Source organism: Grammomys surdaster, unplaced genomic scaffold, assembly GCF_004785775.1.
Source record: "Grammomys surdaster isolate TR1022 unplaced genomic scaffold, NIH_TR_1.0 126071, whole genome shotgun sequence".
NCBI classification, from domain to species: domain Eukaryota; kingdom Metazoa; phylum Chordata; class Mammalia; order Rodentia; family Muridae; genus Grammomys; species Grammomys surdaster.
This window is the reverse complement of record NW_021620880.1, coordinates 945,148-968,916: the sequence shown is the minus strand read 5'-3', so window position 1 is coordinate 968,916 and position 23,769 is coordinate 945,148. Positions and strand designations below refer to the sequence as shown.

Genomic DNA, 23,769 nt, shown 5'->3' with positions numbered 1-23,769 from the left:
GCAGCCCTCGAAGCTCCAGTATCTCCTACACCTTAGCCGTGACCGAGGGGACGGGTTATACAGAAGCTGCCCACTCTCTTCTCCAGGAATCACTGCAAAATGTGCAACGTGACGCTATCCGGAGCCTTGGAGGCCTTTTGTGATCTACAGTCCCAGCCATCATCGCCTTACATGTCCCTTCCTTCCTTCGCAGGGAATTTCCCTACGTCCTGTTAAGAGCACACTCCTGGAAGTGCTTCCGTGTCCTCAGCTGGAAACTGACCTCATACTCCTATTGTATTGTTGTGCTGTTGATCCCAATCTGACGAGTTACTTACCTGATCGTATATCTCCTTCCTTATAAAGGGCCAAAGTGGGTGTATAAGGAAGTCTACCAATATTTTATTTGCTAGTGCTAGATATTTTAAACACACAATCTCTAACTCTGGAATAAGTTCACGTGTTCCCTTTTGCCTGCAAAGCAAGTGATGCCCAGAGAAGTGGTTTCTCCACGGTTTGTGACAGCAGGAATTTACAGTGAGGTGAGCCATGATGACACCCAAGAAACAAAGGCAGATGGATCTCTATGAGTTAGTTCCAGGCCATCCTAGGCTAAATCAATCACTCAAATTTACAGTCAGGCCTGTGGGGCACCCAGGCAGGTACTGGCTCCCTGCTGCCTGCCACGCTCCCCCTCCAACCTGCCCTCTGCACCATCCAACCAACCTCTGCTCATCATAGATTTGCCAGAATAAATGCATGTCATATGGAGTCTACTGCAGGTGCAGTTGGTCTGGTGGTTCATGTCTGTAATCTCAACACACCGGAGGGAGCAGAGTTACCACAAATTCCAGCCCAACATAGACTGTGGAGTGAAGCTGTCACAGATCCAGGCAGACACATATATAGACACTCAGGGTTGGAAGCATTTGATAAATCAGATAGCTGAGGTGAAGGGCACTTTGGCCACCAGGCCTCTGAATTCACTTAGTAAACATCGATTGAATGTGAACTGAAAGCTATGCACTAACCATGAATTTCTGCCTTCAGATAACTTACAAAACATACATAAAAATAAACAAACTTACAGTCTAAATGAAGAACACAGACAATCAAATATAGCTAACAACTCTTGAAGCTTTATTACATGAACCTTGCCCGCCCCACCCACACTATGTTTAGTTCTTACAAGGCAGTATTGTTATCTACATTTTACTGAGACATGGAGGCTCAGAGAAGTTACAGTGTCCTGGGGTCAAAACACTCAGACTTAAGAGTCCCTGCTTTTGGGGCTAGAGAGATTGCTTATGGTTAAAAGCACTGGCTGCTCTTCCAGAGGACCTAAGTTCAATTCCCAGCACCCACATGGCAGCTCACAACTGTCTGTAACTCCAGTTTCAGGGAATTCCAGTTCCAACACCCTCATACAGACATACATGCAGGCAAAACACCAATGCAAATTAAAAAAAAAAAAAGAATTCCTGCCCTCAATAGCTACTTCCCATTGGCTCCTCCTATAGACAGTTATAATCCTAGAGGTAATTGCCTTGGCAGCATACAGGAACTGTAGGATACTCAGTCCTGGAGAACAGATGAAATAGTCAAGAAAAGGTAGTGTGAGATATAAAATAAGTTGGAGCTATGACAAGCCACAGAGTTTGGAGGCAGGAGGTGGTAAAGCTAGAGAAACAGTAGCTGGATCACATTATGAAGTTTCTTAGCTCAGGACTTTAACCTTAGTTCTGTTCTGGGCATAACAATGAGTCACTGGAGTTAGGAAGTTGGTATAATAATGGGCTAATGTGGTGATGAGGAAGGCAGAAAAGAAATAATGGTAAATATGAAAGATCTTATAAATAATCAACAGCATAGTCACACATCCCTTAATAGAGATGTTATGAGAATTGTTGCTATGGAATTTCATTATTGTGTGAATAGCAGTAAGTATACTTACACAGACCAAGTTAGTACAGCCTAGGACACAGCTCGGCTACATTGTGTATACCATCATGTAAGAGATGGTACAGCCTAGGTCACAGCTCGGCTACATTGTGTATACCATCATATAAGAGATGGTACAGCCTAGGACACAGCTTGGCTACATTGTGTATACCATCATGTAAGAGATGGTACAGCCTAGGTCACAGCTCGGCTACATTGTGTATACCATCATATAGACAGCTGATTTCCTGAAACATTACATGGACTACATGACTAAAGTAGCCCAGAATTGTGAAGATACATAGCCAGGTGTGATCAACTGCTGGATTACTAATTTGAGCAGCCATGATTGTGCCCACTGAAAGGATGAAGCAGGAGAATTATTATTTATGGAGTAAATTGTGAATTCAGTTTAAGGTGTGTGGATTGTAAGCACCAGAGTTCTGTGGAGAAGATGGCTGAGAGATAGCTGGCATGTGTGGGCTCAAAGCTCAGCAAAGGTTTGGGCTAGACACCCAGGCTTGGCAGACATCCACAGATGGGGCCACTCGTGGTATGTAGAGTGGGAAAAGGGACAGCAGAAGAATCTGGGCAAGCTACATTTTTAGGAATATTTTGTTGTTCTTTCCATTGCCCACTTTTCAGGTTCTGGTCAAAGCAAATAATGACACACGCATTCATCCATCTGGTTTATTTGCCAGTTGCTGTAATTTTGGATCTAGTGGGCATCCCTTTGTCAAACGGCCACTTGAGAGTCAGGGATACAACTTCTGTGTTTGGGATGGAGAAGGGTGGTAATAGAGACGATGGGGTGGCAGTGAGAGAGATGGGGCTGAGCCCATCAGGAGTAACTGCTGCCTGGCCCTCCCAGGGGGATGACGAAGACCGAGATGTCATCCCCGGAACCCAGCTTGTTGTTTGGGAGACGCCAGCCACGGTCCCGGGGGATTCCCCGGGCCCCCAGGACCAGAGCTTGGGCCAGAGCTGTATACCTGCCAGAAGTACATGTGTACATTCATGTACCAATACGTATATGAGAAGACAGATACACAGGCCCATATGTGGGTCTCCAGTCTTTGTCTCCCTTTGTCCCTTCCTTCACCAGGACTACCCCCCAACACCTTGCCAGGCAACCCCCTACCTGCTGGGATCATTGGGTTCATAGGCTGACAGCACCCTGTCCACAGTGGCAGCTACCTCAGAGTCATTGGTCACATCCCACAAGCCATCTGTACCCAGGACCAGCACATCATCTGGACAGTGTTCATACTGTGTCAGATCATACACTCGTACCTGGTAGGCAAAGAAAGAGAGGACTGAAGTGTTAAGGAGCAAGGGAGGTTGGAGATCAACGGGCCCTGGGTAAAAGCCAGTCGGAGCCTCCTAAAGGAAAGAAGGCGTGCTCACTTCAGGAAAGCAGGAGAGGAAAGGCTTGATGGGCAGAGTTGAACTGGAGACTTTAAGGTTGTGGTCTCCCAAGCCCCGTGTCACCCCGATGGTAGCCATTACCCGGGCCTGGGAAAATGAGAAAGAACACCGCTATTTAGTCCCTCTCTCAGACTCACTGAAACCATAGAATCCTCCCACACATACTGCTTGGTGAAACCTCCACCTCCCTGGACAAGCTGTGATGGCTCTTCCTGCCCTCTCCCACCTCTACCTCAGGGTTTTACCTTTTTGCCCTCCCCACAGACCAGAGGAAACCTGAGATCCTCCAGCTCAATCTTTTTGTAGGCCCTGAGGAAGGAGGAGTAGAGAACGCATCACCCAGGTGGCAAAGCAAACCCCACACACAAACCCTTCCAGAAAGGGCCATCTTTCCCAACTTCCAGCCTGATCAGCTTCCAGCTTCACCCAGCTTCCAGCTTCCACCTTATTGCTGCTGAGGGACTGGTTGCCTTGCAATGGGAACGGCCCCTGCTCTGAGGGAAGTTACCAGCCAGTCATATTCTGGTCCCTGTACAGCATCCTCTGCCCTAGTTCCTTGGGTTGAACTCTTCGGGGAAATTCAAGGTGAGTGAACTCACTGCCCAGCAGTTCTGGTTTCAGGAAGCCCTGAGGTTGGGAGGGGCCAGATGGGAGAGAGGCCATTTCATTCATATCACACCCTTATACAACATATGGCTATTAAATTATAACAGATCCTTAAGGTTTACTGCAGGCCACACACTCCTCTAATATTAATATGAATGAACTCATTCACCACTCAAAGGCCAGTGAAGCACAAACCATTGAGTAAGGAACTTGACGGGGGTCACACAATTAACAATGTAGGATTCATCCCCAGAAATCAGGATAGAGAGACCACACAAGAGGATGCACCAAGATAACACGCTTGCTCTGGCCTTTGTTATTCCCAGCCCCCACCTTCCTTCCTGGGGCTACAGTGATAGCCATGCTCCTTCCTGCTGCATCAACCCTCCAGCTCATCCAGCACTCCACACTCCACCCAGCACCTTCCCAGGAAGTTCCCAGTGGGAAGCTTTGAGAGGCTTGAGAGGAAAAACTAGGTAGGGATAGGGACTTTAGCCCCTACTTACAAGCAGCTGCAGACGCTGGCGCTCTGTCTCTGGTGTGAACTCCCGGGACATTGGAATGATTTCACCATTCCGGACAATGATGGCCCTGCCCAGAGACAGACAGGATTTGGACCTGGCTTTCACGGTCTAAGTGGAGAATTCCATGCAGGAGGACCAGGCCCTCCCCATAATGAACCTGATGATTCCTTCCTGGATCCTCATCCCCTGTGGAGAAGTCCAACCTTTCCTTATATCTATCATCTTACTGATCACTGTAGTCTTTAATGCTTAACCCACCACCCCTCACTCTCTGCATTCCCCTCATCCTGGAGAGTGTCGCCCCTTATTCGGCCATTCTCAAAGCCCTCTTCCCACTCACCTGCTGTCACCTGCATTAGCCACATACATCTTGCCTAGCAGGTACACCACCACCAGTGCACAGCAGCCCCCTTCCACTTGGTGGCCACGCCGCTCCCGAGCCATCTGCTCATCCTGCCAGGTGAGGAAGGGTCAAAGGGAACAGAAAAACCTGCAACTTATAGTTACCTGCCCTACTCAGCTCCTCTCTAGGCCAAAGTGGAAGAGAACAGGACCACATAGGCTAACAGGCTCTCAAAGGCAGTGTGGATTCTGTGGTCCACCCATCCACCCACCTCACAGTGTTGGCTTGAGTGCCTTCTTAGCACATTACTGGCATAGGTCACTCACTCACCATGAGCTGGAAGGCGTTCTCAATGGCCCCTACTACCAGGCTGTCATGGGTTACTTCCTTCTGTGGAGACCAGCAAGACTGAGGGCTAACCAACTGTGAAGTAGTAGAGACAGCTGGGGTTCCCGGAGTGGATGGGAGACAGAGAGGAGGTGGCAAAGGGTCCTGAAGTATCTCTACTAGATCCTTTAGCTGTTCCCGGATGTGGCGATGCAGGAGCCGGGCAGCCATCTCAGCAGCCCCACCCCCAGCGTGCCCATCAAACAGGCCCCAGTAGTAAAAGCAGAATCCCTGGTGAAGAAAACGTTAGAAGTCAGTGGGGACGGAGGGTGACAGGGCAGAACAAACCTGTAAGTGGCCATATAAACGTCGCATGGGAGATCTGAGTGTGATATTAAGGCGATTTAGATTTATTCACTTATTCAGGCACAGCCTACTGTGTCAAGAGAAAGAGGAGCCAAGTTCAAATATGAAGAATGCAAAGATCAGTACTGATTAGTTAAATCATCCATAAACACATGAGCATCCACATAGGAAATGGAATAGCAAACTTTGCTAGCAGAACTAATCGAATTGAAGCCACTTAAGATTTCTGTGACAGAGGGAGAACCTCCAGGCATCTATTTAGAACCAATGCCTGAACCCCCTGGGGAGAAGTGTCACCACATCTCTGGAGGTTAGGAAAGGGGATGAAGTATTACCTGGTTATGGCTCAGCTCCTTGGAGGCCCCTGTAATGCTCCTCCGGCTCTCCACATACACGACCTCGCAGCAAGCCTGGTCCTCATTGTGCCTGCTCTTCCCAGCATTGATGACCCTGCCAGGCCAGAGTGTCCCACGCCAGGTTAGACACCAGACCAGGTCCTGGAATAACCCCCACCTTAGACTCACACACACACATCCTCTCCTGCTCACTGGCCAAGCTGAAAAAGGTCACAGCTGCCTGGGCTTCAAGCCAGAGGGAAGAGGAGAAGGCAGGGCCAGCAAGAAGTACTGTCTGGTGGCAGAATGTACAGCCTCATAGAAAGGCCCCCAACAGTGACTGCCTGTCTCAGTTACTCCATCCTTAGCAAAGGAGGCTTTCTGGAGGGTGGTGCTTGGGGGGTGTGGCCAGACAGGAACAGTAAGCTTTACTTCCCTACCAGTCAAAATTCTACATCCCACCTCCAATCTCAACCAGCTTAGACAGTGACTCATGGGCACATTCACCTTCATTGGCACGGGCACGGGCACATTCACCCCCATACTAAAACGATCCAGTCAAAGTTTCGGTCTTTCTTAGAGTGGGGAAGTGATCCGGCCCAAATAGGATTTGTAGACCCACCTGGACTGGGACGGAATCTCTTAGGTACAAAACCCTTCCACAGGGGAAGCTAAGAGAGAAGGTGCAGGGCTACCCACCACCTTCCTCCACGACCTCAGTGCCCCCATCTCCCTGGTTACTTGGCTTGGTTTTCCCCGAAGGTGATTTAAAAATAGGCAGGTTCTGAGAGCACGCTGCCTCTTGGGCTGTGCCCTACCAGCATCTAACTTTCTACAGACCCACAACCAAAGGGAACCGTGGCGCTCTGCGGGTGGACCCCTCCCCCGCCCGGGAAGCCAGAGGCCTTCTGGTGTCGCGGGCTATTTCTGGGTGTGGAGGGGGAGGGGATCGGTAAGAAGGACAGGGAACTGGGGCGCTGGGGCCAGGAAGCGGGTGAACGAGTCTTTCCACCCGCGATCTCCCTGGCAAGGGGAACTAGTTCTTTTCAAACCTCCCCTCCCTTAGCCTGTGAACCGCGGGCCGCGACTGGGAACCCGCCAACTCATCCTCGGCAGCGCTCCCTGCGCCCGCCCTGGGAGGGGACTGTCCTGAGACAGCGAGGGGGAGGGTGGGCAAGGTCCTGAAGAAGGTTGTGGAGGTTGCACCCCGTTCCGAGGATGGTTGGGAGGGGTGCAGATTCCTGGGATAGTCCCCGGAGCGTCGTGCGGCGGGAGACGCATCCCAGCAGTCGGGATGTGTCTCCTGGGAGAATGGGAGTCCCATCCTCGTCGGGGGCGCTCACTCGGCATAGCCTGTGCTCCAGGGCAGGCGGCGACCGGTGTCTGGGGGACTTTGCACAGCCCGGTCTGCGTGGTCGTCGGCGCGTCGCAGTCCCCCGGGGCTCAGCTGCAGAAAGGTGGGTCGAGAAAAGCTCACTGGATTCTCCAAAGACTTCTGGGGCCTGCAGACCTCGTTCCCAGGCTTTTTCCGGGGGCTCTTAGGCGTTTCTGGGGCGGCGAGAGGCGCTGAGGTGGCGTTGGGCAGATCTGGGGACTTGGAGCGCTGGGAAGAAGTGCCACTGGAGCTCACCAGGTGCGCCACGGCCGAGCGCACCCGGTTTAGCATGCTGCCTCCGTGCCCCGCCCCCGCCCGTGGCCCCGCCCCGAAGAGGCCCCGCCCCTAGGGCTCCAGGTGGGCGGTGTCCGCTCTGGGTTCTTGACAAACTTCCCCAGGCTCTAGGCCACCCGGGGAACCGCCCCACCCGCTCCTCGCCTCTTCTCCTTCGCATCCCTGCTTTGTCCCGCCAGAGTATCAGAGGGGAAGGGTTTATTGTGGGAAGGAAGCGGAACGAAGGAAACATTTCAGTCGTGCTGTAGGTTAGACATCCGCTAGATTTAATCCGCTAGAATCTGCCCATTATGACGAGGGCGGGAGAGGCAGCTTCCTCGCGCTCGGTTCGGGGTGGGCCAGCTAGCATGGAGAGTTATGGAGCTGATGACTTCAGAGCGAAACATCCTCTTGGGTGTGAAGGGCTTGGTGTGACAACACTTCAGGTTAAAGCTGCTGAATCAAGAGCAGAGAGAGCTGGTGCGAGTCGCGGTGCTAACCAGGCCGGCAGCCCACTACCAGGCACCTGAAGGCACTATTCTCTCTAAAGGTCACCTCCGCATTCGAGAGAACCATTGTCACTTCCATCCCACTTTCTCAGAGCCGTTCCCCCATATTTAGATTTCTGCTGGCCAGTTAGTAAGGCTAACGACATAATAAGTAAATACGACTATTGAAGGCTTGCTACACTAGGTCCTCTATAAGGCACGTTCTAGTCTTTAGGTCACTACACCAACAATGCAAAGAGAAATGTACACCCATTTTACAGATGAAGTAGGAGTAGACAGTCTCCTGTTCTTTTACTAGACTTGCCTAAGATTCACACAGCCACTTAGAAATTCACGAGAGAGAGAGAGAGAGAGAGAGAGAGAGAGAGAGAGAGAGAGAGAGCGAGCTAGAGAGAGAGAGAGAGAGAGAGAAATTCATACTCATGTCAGAACCTGGTTTCTCTGGATTAGGAAAAAGGCCCAGAGGGGAGTGGGACTCCTAAATTCCCACCCTCTGATGTTGCTGAGCAAATTCTCTGGCTACCGCCAGGGGGAGGCAAAGGCCAGGCGAAAATCTTGTCTGGGTCGCAGGAAAACCCACTATTTGGATCCAGCACAGATGGGCTTTGTCTTTTCTCAAGGGAAGGATTACTGTCCCGACTCAGAAAGAATTTTGTCCTTCTACCTGGACTTAGAGAATTGATCACTGCCAGGCAGTGGTGGCGCACGCCTTTAAACCCAGCACCTGGGAGGCAGAGGCAGGTGGATTTCTGAGTTCGAGGCCAGCCTGGTCTACAGAGTGAGCTCCAGGACAGCCAGGACTACACAGAGAAAAACCAAACCTGTCTCGAAACCTGTCTCGAAAAACAAAAAAAAAAAAAAACAAAAAAAAGAAAGAAAGAAAGAAAGAAAGAAAGAAAAAGAAAAGAAAAAAAAAGAGAATAGATCACTATCCACTCCCTCATCTATCCCCAACACACAGTTTAATAGAAGTCAAGGCCATTCCTTGAAGGAACCACAGACTTCCTGTTCTAAGCTGAGACTCCACCTCGAGGCACCCAGCTGAGTGCTTCCTGGTCCTATTCTGGGCTAACCTGTGCCTCCTTTCTTGACCACTTCTAAATAAAAATTCCACAGTGGTCATTCAAAGTACACACTTGCTGTAATTATGTCTGTGTTTTTGGCGGGGGGGGGGGTCAGGGGAGAGAAAATGAAATCACCAGGGTGGAGGTGGGGTGGACTGATAAAAATCAGACTCAACCAGCAGCAAAGGCAGCCAGGGACAAAAAGCATACATACTGCCACCATGAGTGTTTTCTTCTTGTTTGAGAAAAACAGAAGCCAACTGTCTGATAGATGTCATAGTGTCAGTAGGAAGCCAAAGACTGGAGGAAAAAAAAATACCCTTTAGTTTTATTATTCAGTGTTTCTGGGTCAGTTTACCTGTCACCTTTCAGTGTCACCCAGCTTCCAGGCTCTTCACAGCATCCGAGGTGTGACTGCAAAGATGGGCCACAGAACTAGGATCTATTGACCCCTGGACTCCGGTACCAGGTAATGGACAGGGCTGTCAGTCGCTCCCCTGGACTCTGGAACGACTCTGGCTGCCATCCATAACCAAACTCTAGAACTCTCGTGCTTCTGAACACCTCTCCTATTCCTACACCATCAGCCGTCTTCCGTCCTCCCCACACCTGGTAAAAGGACCTCTCTCTGAGGCAACAAAGAGTGAGAGCAAAGGGGAAGGAGGCGGGGGGGGGGGATACATTTATGAGATATGTCCCCTTCTGGGAGCTGAATGACACTCTTCCATTACAGAGGAGAAGGAGAGTGAAGGGCTGTGGGGAGGGAAGGGAGTTGAGGGGAGGAACAGAGCATTCTCAGAACAAACATGGTGGCACACATCTGTAATCCCAGGAGGAAGAGGTAGAGACAGGATGATCACAAGTTAGTGCCTAGCCTGAGGTATATAGTAAATTCCAGGCTAGCCAAGGCTACATAGTGAGACTTTGTCTTAAAGAGATAAAGGGAAACGGCTTAGCAGCCAAAAGTCCTTACTGCCAAGGCTGATGACCTGAGTTCAATTCTCAGCACCCTGGAAAGAGAGATCCAGAAAGAGGGCGAGAGAGAAAGAGAGGGAAGAGCCCCGCAGCTTGTCCCAGGCTGTAATGCTCAGAACCCTGACCCATGTCCATCTTTATCTCTCCTACACTATCACCTCCCCAAAGCTTCCTGGCTCTGACAAGTGCTTACACCTTTCCCGTGAAGAGGCAAGTTCACAACACTCTTCTACGCTCGTGTTTAATGATTTCAAAACATGAACTTGTCATACTTTTGTACTTGGGACTATTGACCATCTTTCCAATGAAGATACCAGGGACCTCAAATTTGGTTTCCAAGATGAGAGTCATACTCATCATCTCTTGAAGCCCTCCAGCTTGGTTCTCCACCCTAGTGCTGCCCTTAGTCTTCCAGGCAGGAGGGCAGCACTTCTGTGCTGGAAGTATTTATTATCCCTCTTGGGTAGCAGCCGGGAACCCTGTGGTACAAAAAAACCAAAACAACAACAACAACAACAAAAAACCTGTGCAACTTGGGAATCTTCCAATACGGTAGTCCACTTCCAGTGCCTAGGAAGCATCTTAAATAACACTTGACAGTACTAACAAAGAACTGGATACACACACCACCACAACCACCACTTAGTTTTCTTTTGTTTTAAGATATGGTCTGGCTAAGTAGTCCTAGCTGGTCTGGAACCTTGTATAAACCATATAGACCAAATGTTCTCAAACTTTCAGGCAACTTCCTACCTTCCTATCCCCTACCCCTGCTGTGCTTTTCTTTATTTGGGTTTGGAGGATTGTTTGGTTTGATTTGATTTGGGTTTTATTGTTGTACGTATGTATATGGATGTATGCATGTATGTTTGTTTGTTTGTTTGTTTGTTTTAGATAGAGTCTCACACTTATCTCCTGCCTTGTCTTCCAAGTTCTGGGATTATAGTTGTGAATCGGTGTACGTGGTCTGAAGAGCTGAATTTTAAGATTTAATGAGCTCGGATTTAAATAGCAGCCTACTGCTGATCTAGGTGAATACTACTCCCAGGCCCGACGCCCACATCCATCCCAGAATACCACCTACCTCCCTGAACCACACGACTAGGGGTCACATTCCTGGAAGTTTTAGTGACTTGCTCTAATTGATATGTTTTGCTCAAGGAACTGTTCATGAAAACAGAGTCGGTGGTCTTCTGTTCCTGACTCGACCTGCGCCACAAGAGGCCGCTGCGGGCCAGCTGTGCCCAGGTTCCCCGCAGAGCGCCCCCACGCTATCTCGAAGAAGGCGGCGGTGCCCGCAAGGGCTGGAGCAGCCGGAGCGACGAGCAGTCTAGCGGCTGCGCGCTTCTCAACCTACCGACGGAAAGCTCAAAGCTCGAGAGGACCCGGCCTAGCCCCGCGGAACTGGTGAGTCCTGGCCCATAGCATCCAGGTGCTCCAAGCCGGGCTCCAGCTTAGCCAGAGCCCCTGTTCTCCTCGGGCGCATAAACTTAGTGAGGATCTATTGCGGACAGAGCTCAAAACCAGACAACACCTAAGCTGGCCACTCCCGCGGAGAGACCGCTTTTGGGAGTCTAGATGCCAAGCTGAGAAGCAGCGAGGACCTCAGGCCAGAAGGTTGAACCAGGGCCACTGCTTTGGAGCAGGATTAAGAATAGGTGCTGGAGGGGGGGGGGACAGAAAGAAGTAAATAAAAACAAGATCAGAGGTTCTTGTTGACCTCTTGTTGGTGTGGAGGCTGCTCTCCCAGCCTCACCTTAGCCTGAATTGAGGATTGGAGAAATAGCCCAAGGAAACGGAGACAGACTATGGATGCTGATGAACAAATCCCAGAAACTTCCTTCTCCAGCACCTTTCAAGGAGGGAACAGAATGCCAGAGATCCCAAGTCTTTCATCTTTCCCAGGTTCTCTGAGTGTTGGAGTACCTAGGAGAAATGCATGAGTTGGATCAGACGCTGCACTGTTAGAACTCAACCAGAAATAGGATGTCCCCAAGAGAAGGACAAATGGCATTTGCAATGGTCAAAATGAAGGCTCCTGACACAGCCTGGGAAGGGAGACCATGAGAAAGAAGGCTCATCTAGAAGGGTGGGGGCATACCCATGCCCAGGGGTGGGCATCACCCCTCCACCCCCACCTGCATTCCCCTCTCTAGGCCCTCCCTGAGATCACCAGCAGTGTGTTTCAGTTCTACATCTCACTGGAGACTGAATGAGTCTTTGGCAGAGAATGGAGAAGCTCTTGTGGGCTGTGCACTGAAGCAGAGACCTGTTGCACTTCTAGGCTAACCCTCTGAGGTGGGGCTGAAGAACAGCAGCAGAATTAAGCCAGTTCCAGAGGAATCCAGGAAGCAAGGCTCGGGGTGGGTTAGAGGTGGAGGAAGAGAGAACTGGAAGACCTGGGGCTTCCTCTCCAGGGGTCTCTTCTGGGACAAAGCTGGCAGATTCTGTACCCTTCTCTGACTCTAGCTCTGTATCAAGACCAGAAAAATGACCACACTGATTCTTAGACCCTTCCATCCCTGCTTCACACCTAGGAAAACTAAAGTCCAGTCACTCTTCTTGGGGTCACTGTCCCCACAGATCTCTGTAGTCTGAGGGAGGAGGGACAGCTTCCCAGAGCTGACTGCCGTTGCCATGGGAGCAGCCTAAGCCGGAGTTCTCTAGTGCTTGGCCCTTTCTCTTACTCTATTCCAAGCTTTCTCTTACCCCCCTCCTGGGCTCTGTCCTCTCTCTATTCTAAACAGCCTCCACATTGCTTCCTACTTATCCAGGTGGAATGAGTCTGAGACCTGCAGATGAACAGACAGAGGCCTAAAGACCCCAGGAACGGTAAGTCAGACATCTGCAGATGGGAATTAAGGAATAGACAGCCCCCCTCCTCCAAGGGAGCAGCTGGATCCTTCTCTTTGGCCCCTGGTATTCCTAGAACTGTGCTGTCAACTGCTGGGGACAGTGACCAAGCTAACCTTTGACCTCCAGGACCTGTGGCCCCTGGGGCTCTTCCTGTCCCCTTCTGTGGCTAGTTTCTCACAGCTTCTTTGTGATGCTACTTTTCTGGCTTCCCTCTGGTTCTTACTCACTCTCTGGTACAGATGTTGGAGGCCTTGTTTGACTCATAGAAGAAAGGAGGAAAAAAAACATGTGGGCCTAGGGCAGGCTTCTGGGTCCTATTACCTGACAACTAGCCTTGGGCAAGACATTCAACTTCTAATCTAGGGGTTTTTTCTTCCATCCATTTATTTATTTATTTACCTTTTTTTTTTTTTTTTTTTTTGGTTTTTCGAGACAGGGTTTCTCTGTGTAGCCCTGGCTGTCCTGGAACTCACTCTGTAGACCAGGCTAGCCTCGAACTCTCGAACTCAGAAATCCGCCTGCCTCTGCCTCCCAAGTGCTGAGATTAAAGGCGTGTGCCACCACCGTCCGGCTTATTTACTTATTTTCATGTGTGTGCTTGATGCATGCATGTATGCATCCATGTGAGGGCCAGAGGAGGCCTATTTGATAGGGACATCCTGCTCTGTCACTAGCCACCCTACCCCGTTCAGGCATGGTCTTTCACTGAATCTAGCTCTAGGCCGTCCAGCAATCCAGCAATCTCTTTACATAGTCTAGCTTTTTATATCTGTGTTGGTGTTCTTGTGCTTGCTCAGAGAGCCTCTTACTCACTGAGCCATCCTCCTCAGCTCTGTGATTTATATTTTTTTTTTGAGACAGGGCCTTCCTATGTAGCCCTGCCTAGGCTTGAAACTCACTATATAGATCAGGCTGGCCTCAAACTTCCAATGATTGATCTGCTGTTGTTTCTGAAATGCTAGGATTATACTTACCACATGACAAGCCTTCGTTCCCTTCTTTTAAATTTTTAAATTGTGTTCAGATTGAATTGCACTGCTTTGATTTGAAACTCCAACACCTAAAAGAAAGAAAGAAATTCCAGGGTGGGGGGCGAGATTATTCATCTTCCTACTTACGGCTACTAGCCAAGCAGAAAGTTTCCTTTCTCAGTGGCAAACAGAGCTGGTATACACACATTAAGCAACACACACACACCCTCTCCCTCGCACACACCATGTATACACTGTGACTGTACCCCACACACACTTGGTGCTTTTTTCCCTCCTGTAAGACTTTTCTCAGAAGAATCTACTGCATACATCATTACAAAGTTCCTCGATGGTTTTGGTTTTCTCTGGGTTCTGTTCTGTCCTGTGTTCCCAGCTGTCTGGAAAGAACTGTCTTTTCAGAGTCTCCAAGGTGTACTCAGCTCCTCCCTCTACTGATGGCTGTTCAGGTTGTATCCAGACTTTCAGAGCTTTATTTGTAAAATGGATAATTGCAATCTCTTGTGCAGTGGGATACCACCAAGAGCACACAAATGAAGTGTTTGGGTCAAGAGCTCAAAAAGTGGAAGTCAGCGTCATTGCCCAATTCACAGCACAGCCCTTAATTTATTCTGTGAAATCTCTGAAATGTCTCCTCCACAGGCTCCGCCTTCCTGTTCCTTGATCCGTCTATCAGTGATCACAACCTACAGTGACCTCTCCCGGCCCCAAGCTGCCTGGAGACAAGGTGTGCATCCTGTTTAACCTTGGGGCCTCTAGAGCATGGCATAGGGAAGGGACTGAGTTCATGAGCAGAGGGAGCATGAGTTTGAGCTAAGTACTTCTCTCCACAGAATGACTGAGAGGTCCACCAGCAACTGGAGCCCAGGCAGCTGGGTGCTAGCACTGTGCCTAGCCTGGCTGTGGACGCGTCTAGCCTCTGCTTCTTTGCAGCCTCCAACATCCACAGGTTTGGGGAAGGTGGTGGGACAAGGGAAGGGATTTTAGAGGGCTCTAGCCCATCCCACAAAGCAGGCTGATCTCTGGGGCAGAGTAGAAAACTGCCGATGTGACCACTCGAGTCATTGCCCAGGAAACCATCCTCTTCCATCACCCAGTCTAGAGAAGGCCTGGGAAGACCCATTGGCACCATCACTTCCAGGGGGAAGGTGTTCTGCAGTGAGGCCCTCGGGTGGAGGCTTAAGTCTAGTCTCCTGGCCTAATTCTGGGGTTTTCCTTCTGGGATGGCTAAAGCCTCTGTAAGCGGATGATCCTCCCCCACGCATTGTAAGCTCTGGGGCCCTTGCCCTCACCCTGAGAAAGTGGAAGGTGGGGGCTGGTGTGGAACTCCAGCTTTCAAAGAGTCATGAACATGGCCTCAGGGGGGCGGGTAACAGGAAAGTTTCATCTGTTTCTTTCTCCCTTATCATTAGTGCCTCTCCCTCTCTCTCTCTCTCTCTCTCTCTCTCTCTCTCTCTCTCTCTCTCTCTCTCTCTTCCTCTCTCTCTCTCCCCCCTCCTCTGTGTGTGTGTGTGTGTGTGTGTGTGTGTTTTGAAGGTATGATCCCAGGCTTCACCTCTATGTTAGCAAACACTACCACTGAGTTGCCGTCCTGGCACTGGATTTCTCTTACATGATTTTTCCATGAGCAAAGAGGAGGGAGGGAGTTGAGGGCCTGCAGCAGGGTAGGAGAGAGGGAGGAGGGCAGGGTTAGAGGTCTGGGTTTCCTGATCTTATAACTGCTGTCCCCATCAGTTCTAGTGAAGCAGGGCACCTGCGAGGTGATTGCTGCCCATCGCTGCTGCAACCGGAACCGCATCGAGGAACGCTCCCAGACGGTCAAATGCTCCTGCCTTTCTGGACAGGTGGCTGGCACTACAAGAGCAAAACCCTCCTGTGTGGACGGTGAGTGGGAGGCCAGGCCCTGGGCAGCCTGGTCAGAGCAGAGATAAGAAAGTCATTTAGGCCTCACCATCTGCTGAGGATCTAGTTTCATAGCCATCTCAAGGCTTACCTTATCCGTCTCACGTGGTGGAGAATCATCCTGGAGGAGAGGGGGCAGACAGGGCCCGCCCTGTGTCATAGAGGAAGAAAGCTCTTGTTACAGCCCATATACATACCTGCCACCTGGCCCATTCCCTCAAACAGCTCCTCTGGCCACACACTCCTCTAGGGAGGTCCTCTTGCACAAGTGTGTTAGTATCAATCTGCTCCATGTGGATCAGGTGATCTCTGACACCACACACCCACTTTCCTTCCTTTCTGTGCACACTTGTGTTCTTACACTCTGGTGGCATCCAGATCATCACCACGCGCGTGCTCACTAGCTCCCATGCCAGCTTGTGCACACCCGGATGTGGCTTGGATACTAGCTCATATCCACTAAGGAGGGCACTGAAGATGGTACCTCAGTGCTAATGACAGCTGTCCCACAGTCCGCTTCTCCTGCCGCCTCGCTTGATGCCCTCCTCCCACTTTGGTGTGATGCAGTGATGAATTGACTGGGATAGTCCTCAGTCCTCAGCACTCAGCCTAAGCACAGTGCTGCCTCCTTGAACAGCCCAGAGTAGGGGGAGGACAAGGGGAAGGTGGCAACCAAAGCCTGTGGTATGTGGGAAGGTACACCTCATCCATAGACTGGCTGTGACCAGTGCTGTGCTCCCAGAACTTAGAGCCACACCTGCCTCCTGCCCCACAGCCTCCATCGTCCTGCAGAAGTGGTGGTGTCAGATGGAGCCCTGCTTGTTGGGGGAGGAGTGTAAGGTGCTCCCGGACCTGTCAGGGTGGAGCTGCAGCAGTGGACACAAGGTCAAAACCACCAAGGTATTGAGATGGATGGCTCGTTCTCCCCTCCTGCTCTTCCTTCACCTGGGGTAGCACAGGGGCCGAGCCCTGGAGGGCCAGGACGGCAGTGTCATAAGGTGGGCGTGGGAATCATGAGAGCACATATCAGACAGTCCAGTCTTCTAGGCACTGCTACTGGTGATGGTATGCCTGCCTTGGCTTTCCCCTCTTCGTTTCCCATGGGTTTACCCCTAGAAAATACCAGGCCTTTTAAACAAACAATATGGAGCAGGGCACAGAGGCACACATTTGTAATCCTAGCACTTAGGTGCAAGAACAGGACTTCAAGGCTAGCCTAGGCTACATGATACCTGTATCAAAAAACAAAGCAAACAAACAAAAACTAAGGAAAAAATGTAGAGAACTGAGGAAATTACCTAGATCATCCAGGGAGGAATTTGTCCTTCCATCTGAATTCCAGAAACTGTAACCACTCTGCCTGCCACCTCACCACAGACTGTCCTTTGTCACCTACACCACTCTTCCCCTTCCCCTCCCACTCCTGCTCTCTGCTTCCTGACTACCCTCCTCTAGTCAGATTGCTCTGTCTTCGGTGACAGCACCTAAGACGACTATTATCGTCACAGCTTGCTGCCTGCCCCACGAAACAAGGGGTAATTAAAATTTTATCAAACTCTTTAGCAGTTCCATGTGTGCCATGGCTAATTAGTTGCATGTCATTGCTACCATTATCTGTGCAAGTGAGTGACATTTCTGGGCAAGCCAAGGCAATGTCCCTGCCCCCAGCCCTACCACACACAGCAAGCAGGCTAACGAAAAGAAATAAAAACACTTCTAGGTTCTGTGGAACATGGAGGTTTTCTTTCTTTTCTTTTCTTTTCTTTTTTTTTTTTTTTAAGATTTATTTATTTTATGAATGTGAGTACACAGTTGCTGTGATCAGACATACCAGAAAAGGACATCAGATCCCATTACAGATGGTTGTGAGCCACCATGTGGTTGCTAGGAATTGAACTGAGGACCTCTGGAAGAGCAATCAGTGCTCTTAACCACTGAGCCATCTCTCCAGCCCGGAGGTTTTCATAGAACACACAACACTGAGAGTGACATCAGGAAAAGGTTTGGGGGGCTGGAGAGGTAGCTCAGCGGTTAGGAGCACTTTTTGCTTTTGCAGAAGACCTAGGTTCGATTCCTAGCACCTACATGGCAGCTCAGTACTGTCTGTAACACAGTCCTAAAGGATCCAATACCTTCTTATGGCCTTCTTGGGTACCAGACACACATGTGGTACACAGATGTTCGTGCAGACACAATACTCATACACACAAAACTTAAAGGGAGGTAGGGAGGCAGTTGGCTAAGTAAAAGGCAGGGCAGCCTGTCTTGCAGGCAGTGAAGGGGGACAGCCATTCTGAGAATGTTTATTAAGACTTGCAAAGTGAGACCTATCACAGCACCAGAGACATTTGCCATACTGTTACAGGCCTGAAAGTCAGATGCCTTTGCAATTTGTGTAGTATGACTCAGAAGCAAATGACAGAATGCCTGACTGGTGCCAGCATGGGCCACCAGGCCACAGGTGCTCAGCTTGAATGGTTTTAGGAGAGTGGCAGCAGTGACCTCTAGGTGACTTGCCTTTGCTGGGGCTCTCTGGCATGCTACAATGGCTGTTTCCCTGTTGCTTTCTCAAACCTTCTTCTACCTGATCATTTGCTTTCTAGGTCACACGGTAACTCTCGGAGGTCATGGCTTAGGCAGGACAGCCTCGACTGAGCTCTGGACTGAAGAATGGCCTCTGGTCAACAGACAGCAGAGAGGAGGACTCACTTACCTGGACATGTGTCCATGTCAAATGTAACATAGACCTGCCAGGGCCCTGTTAGTCACACTGTTCAGCAGAAATACTTGTATCTTTGGCCACACACTTGAAAGACCTGTGCTCTCCTATGAACTAAGGACAACACACAAACCTGTCCCTAAGAATTATCTTGTCAAGTTAGGGAGTGGATGACAGACAGTTTCAACTGTTAAAAGTGTTTGGTATCATGGCTTCTGAGCTACCTGCAGTAGGGATGGTGGGGTGGGGTGGATGAAATTTTCAAAGATCTTCCACTATCCCCTGATCACAGGACACAAAGTCATTAGGTCACACCAGTCCTTCCCATCCTGGCCTTCCCATCAAACCTGCATCTCCAGCAAAATGCTAAGGTGTGAGGGAAAAACACTGTCCCCTGATGCCAGTGGGATCTCTTTTGGACATTACTAGAAAGTAGAGATGCGCCGGGTGGTGGTGGCGCACGCCTTTAATCCCAGCACTTGGGAGGCAGAGGCAGGCGGATTTCTGAGTTCGAGAGTTCGAGGCTAGCCTGGTCTACAGAGTGAGTTCCAGGACAGCCAGGGCTACACAGAGAAACCCTGTCTCAAAAAACCAAAAAAAAAAAAAAAAAAAGAAAGTAGAGATGAAGACCTCTTCAGCACAGCTCTGCAGAGGCAGGGCAGGGCTCACAGCCTTTGCTGTCCATGGGATGGACAGGACCTCAGTCAGAATCACTCCCCATCCTGAACTTCAGGCATTTGGTCACTTGTTTTAATGGACAAGAAAACTGAGACACTGAGGGATGAGATGATTTGCCCAAGATCACACAGCTTGGGCTTCCAAAACACGAATGTTAAGAGTCCAGACTAGGCCTTTTTATCTAGACAATGAGACCCAGCAAACACTGTCTGGATAGCAGCAACGTGATTCTTTGACCACTGGCATTTCAGTTGAGGCCACTGATCTCTCATCAAAAAAAAAAAAAAATCTAGAATATACACACACACAGCAGCGTGGAGCCGATTCTCAGTCCCCCAAATCCAAACAGGCCTGGTGACAGCCTGGAGATCACTCAGCCCAGTGACAGCTGAAGCAGTGTGAGCAGGTATCCCATCACCCCTCTGACTCTTCCAGGAGCTTCAGCCATCCCCTGCATAGGTACCTGCCAGAGGGCAGAGGGGCAGGCTGGAGGACAGCCCAACAGTGAAGGTCTTCTTCACAATCTGGCTTGCCTCCTAAATGGCTTGGGAGTAGCATGCTGGTTTACTCTTATCACCAAGGCCTTAAGGAGTGGTGTATGTTAGAGACCAGCCTGGATGATGGTCCCTGAGGAGGCAAATCAGTGATAGTTTACAGTAGAGTCTCAGTGCCCCCTCTCTGCCTGTTTCCCTAGGCATTTGACTAAGACTCTGATATCACCCCATCTCAGGGGATGTTTTTGTTTTTGTTAAATGAGATGAACAGTAATGTTATCTTTCTAAGGCTGGCCTCTGTCAGTCTCTGCTTGTAGCAAGGTCACAGGCCAGGGTCACCAGGAGAGGTCCATGGCAGTCATGACCTCCTTCAGTACTAAAGAGTGGAGGCCGGAGGATATGTTAAATCTTGATGACATATTCTTTGTTTTGTTGTTTTGTTTCATTTCGTTTTTAAAAACATTACAGAATAGTCAATGCAGTCTTTAGCTCCAGGGAGGGAAGGAACACATTATTGCCCTTTTCAGGTGTTTGTTACCCTTCCCAGGGGACATTGAAGGCCTGGGATGGCCTCCCAGCCTCCTGGCTCACCCTCTGTACCGTGGAAACCTGAGCACAGGGCTGGGGCTGGGTTTGTTTTCCTCCTAATGCTCAGAGAGAGATGGGTGAGTGAATTATTTAGGTTACGGCTTCAGCAGAGCCAGACATCGGAAGCCTGCTTTCCTGGAGGCCAGAAGGTAGGTTCTGTAGGTTAGTGTAGAGCTCAGTGACAGAGCACTGAAGGAAAGGTGGACTCTCTGACCACTCCTTCCTGGACGCTGTCACCCCAGGGTCAGCCTCCCTGCCCCACCCCAGCTGTGTCGTCCACACAAACTGGGTTAGAGAGTATGGAGATGATGTGTCACAAGCTCCTGAGAGCTGCCAGCCTCCTCCAGCCCCCACCTGCCTCAGTGTCCTGATTCTGCACCTTCCCTGACCCCCACTGACCTAGCCATGCATTTATTGGGTGAACTCTGAGCTGAGGGGGTATCTGTATATTGCCAGGATAGAATCACATAGAAAACTCTGGCAAAGAAGAGAAAAGCACCAGACCCCCCCCACCCCAACTCCAGCTCCCCAAAATTCTGTATCCAACTGAATCCAAACCTGTGTAGGTTATGTAGCTATGCAAGGAACAGTCTAGAAATAAATGGAGTTTTTTGGAGCGTAGGGGTTCCTGTAGTCATTTGTCTTCCTCCTCCCTCCTTGGTGAGAGCATCTCATACCCTCGGAAGTCTGCTGGGATGCCAGCCCTTCAGCTATGTGGGCTTTAGGAAAGCTTGCAACTATTACATCATGTAACTGATTTCTGCTGACCTCCTGGCAGTTTCACTAAAGTCTATGAGTGACATCCTGATTAATGACCCCAGACAGCTCCACAACATCAAGTTGCACACTGAGGCTACAGCTCCCTAAAGCTAGAATTATAGTTGCAAGGGGTCTTAGAAGCCAGTTACCCAGCTCTTTGAGTTGCCAGCCTAGGAGAGAGTAGCTCAAAAAGGTTAGGTAATTTGCTCAAAGTCACACATCAAGGTGGTGGCTTGTCCTGCCTAGTGATATAGCACAGAGTTCTTTGCACTATTATACATCCCATCGTACCCCAGAGCAGATGAGAACTTGGAAGGAGAACAGGGTCCTTAACCATGACTGTGAGAGTCTCATTCTAGACTCACCCAACACTGTGAGAGCAAAGGGCAGAGGGAAGACAAACAGGAAACACATAGTGGTCACCTACACATAGGAAGGAAGAAGGGGCGGCATCACCACTTCAGAATTTCAAACCACAGGGCAAGACTGAGCAGAGCTAATGCCACATGAAGGAGGACTGGTCTCTGCCCTTTCTGGAGGAGGCAACTTGGAGCTTTGTCCGTGCTTGGCAAACGACATGGTGGTGCATGCCTATAGTCCAGGTACTCAGTAAGCAGGAGGGTGCCAAGACAGAGGCCAGTCTGGACCTAACAGAGACCCTGTCAAAAGAGGAACAACAACAAAAGAAAAAGAATGGAAAGCCTTGCATAACCTTGCAGCTGTCTTGATAAACCCAGGTTTATGTCCTGTACAGGGGACTGCAAACTAAAGCACACGGGTTACTTTTTTTTTTTTTTTGCAAATAAAATTTTTTTTGTTTGTTTGTTTTTTTTGTTTTGGTTTTGGTTTTTTGAGACAGGGTTTTTCTGTGTAGCCCTGGCTGTCCTGGAACTCACTCTGTAGACTAGGCTGGCCTCAAACTCAGAAATCCGCCTGCCTCTGCCTCCCAAGTGCTGGGATTAAAGGTGTGTGCCAGCACTGCCCGGCACAAATAAAGTTTTATCGAAACATATGCTATGTTTACTATTACCTATGTCTATTTTTGTGCTTATGACAGCATTGTGAAGAGACCACATGTCTCTCAAAATCTAAATAAGTCTGTAGAAACTTTTTGTCAGTCTTTGCAACAGTGTTTTATTGTAGCCTTCTGAATGTGAACACTCCCGATCTGGAAATTGATGGCTCCATTAGATTCCAGCATTTGGGGAGGTTTTTATTTTGTTTTGTTTGACCTTGTGCCTGTGTCCTGTCCTCTTAAATCCTTTCCATTGCCTCTTGTAATGTCTAACAACAACAAACAAAGACATGAAGTCTAAGATAGAGTCTGAGAGGAAGACCCTTCCCAGACATTCCTCCCTGCAAAAGGTATTTAACCTCAGGCCTACCCTAAGAAAATGGTATCGTTTTACTCATCCACTTTCTGCCATGACAATAAATGCTTTAAAACCATGGACTGCACTTGGGAGGCAGAGGCAGGCGGATTTCTGAGTTCGAGGCCAGCCTGGTCTACAGAGTGAGTTCCAGGACAGCCAGGGCTATACAGAGAAACCTTGTCTCGAAAAACCAAAAAAAAAAAAAAAAAAACCATGGACTGCTTCTTTTCATCGGGATCCACCGTGGGGAGCTATGGAGAAGGTCTTCACTTATAGAGCTGCATCTAATCTCCTGCAGAAGGCCTCTCAGCACTCCCAGCCACGACCACCAAGCCAAGGACTCTTCCCCTCGAGAAGCAGCCTCAGCCGGAGTTCTCTCCCGCTCCGTTCTCAGCTCGTACACGGCTCCCAGCAGCGCCTGGGTGCTCAAGAGACTGAGAACCAGACAGCTCTGGCCCCTCAGCAGGCCAGGAGACCCCCCAAACCAGCTCTAGCGGTCCCCGGGACCATAGACTGTGCTCCCCACCCCCAGAGCGGTGTCCCACGGCTTCCCATAGCCGGATGCCTGCCCTGTGCCAGCCTCCGTGTCATCGCAGTCAAACTTCCTGCGTCCTGCCTCCCAGAGCGCCCTGTGGTGGATCTGATGAGGGCTACGTATCCTACACATCCCTACACCTCACCCTCACCAATCCCACCCCTAAAGGCTTTACATTCAACACAGGTCAGGCCATCCTTCTGAATGGACCAGGCAAGTAGGACGTAGCAAGTACTTTACACACCTGGGCAGCACACGGCATCCAGATAGTGGTAAATAAGTTCTGTAGAAATTTAGGAGCTTCTCAACCTGAAACACTTGGTGGACGGGGCGGGATTGCCCAGATGTCCAGGGTACATTCAAATATCACTCAAAGTAGAAAACGATTTGCAGCCTGTGGCTTCTACAAATAAGAAAGAAAAGTGTTGTTCTTTGGAATTGGGGGAGGGGGGTGTCATTGAGACAGGGTCTCTTATATAGTTACACACACACACACACACACACACACACACACACACACACACGAGCCTTGAATTTGGGGAAATCCTCTTGCCTCTATTCTGAGTGCTGGGGTTGTGTGTGTAAGCGACGGTATAGCAGAAACCATCAAAGTAGACCACTCTGTGGGTGGAAAGGTTTATACAAACTTCTAAGGCTGTAGAGGGGGGCAGGGGAAGCCTTGACAGTTTTAAAGAGACAGGTGCTGAGGCAGGAGGGCCCCTGTAAGCTAGAACAAACTCAAACTGTAAGTTAGTGTGGTGGGGGAGGGGCCAGAAGCTTGAGGACTTCAATGCCTCTCACAAATGTATGCTAATAGAAGACTAGACGCCC

At 49.9% G+C, this 23,769-nt stretch overlaps 2 protein-coding genes across 2 annotated transcripts; one reads left to right on the top strand and one right to left on the bottom strand.

The window, feature by feature from the left end:
* Window positions 1-2,596: 2,596 nt before the first annotated feature.
* On the bottom strand, window positions 2,597-7,539 carry Ppm1j (protein phosphatase, Mg2+/Mn2+ dependent 1J). The gene is made up of 10 exons (XM_028755670.1): window positions 7,193-7,539; window positions 5,850-5,964; window positions 5,152-5,439; window positions 4,819-4,931; window positions 4,461-4,545; window positions 3,857-3,975; window positions 3,594-3,657; window positions 3,328-3,435; window positions 3,062-3,213; window positions 2,597-2,912 (listed from the first exon to the last, which is right to left on the bottom strand). The coding sequence occupies exons 1-10, from the start codon at window positions 7,513-7,515 to the stop codon at window positions 2,762-2,764; spliced, it is 1,518 nt and encodes a 505-aa protein (XP_028611503.1). The 5' UTR covers window positions 7,516-7,539; the 3' UTR covers window positions 2,597-2,761.
* Window positions 7,540-11,341: 3,802 nt separating this feature from the next.
* Window positions 11,342-19,024, top strand: Tafa3 (TAFA chemokine like family member 3). Its single transcript, XM_028755662.1, has 7 exons — window positions 11,342-11,452; window positions 12,820-12,877; window positions 14,533-14,617; window positions 14,724-14,839; window positions 15,625-15,774; window positions 16,568-16,692; window positions 18,396-19,024. The coding sequence occupies exons 4-7, from the start codon at window positions 14,725-14,727 to the stop codon at window positions 18,405-18,407; spliced, it is 402 nt and encodes a 133-aa protein (XP_028611495.1). The 5' UTR covers window positions 11,342-11,452; window positions 12,820-12,877; window positions 14,533-14,617; window position 14,724; the 3' UTR covers window positions 18,408-19,024.
* Window positions 19,025-23,769: the final 4,745 nt, after the last annotated feature.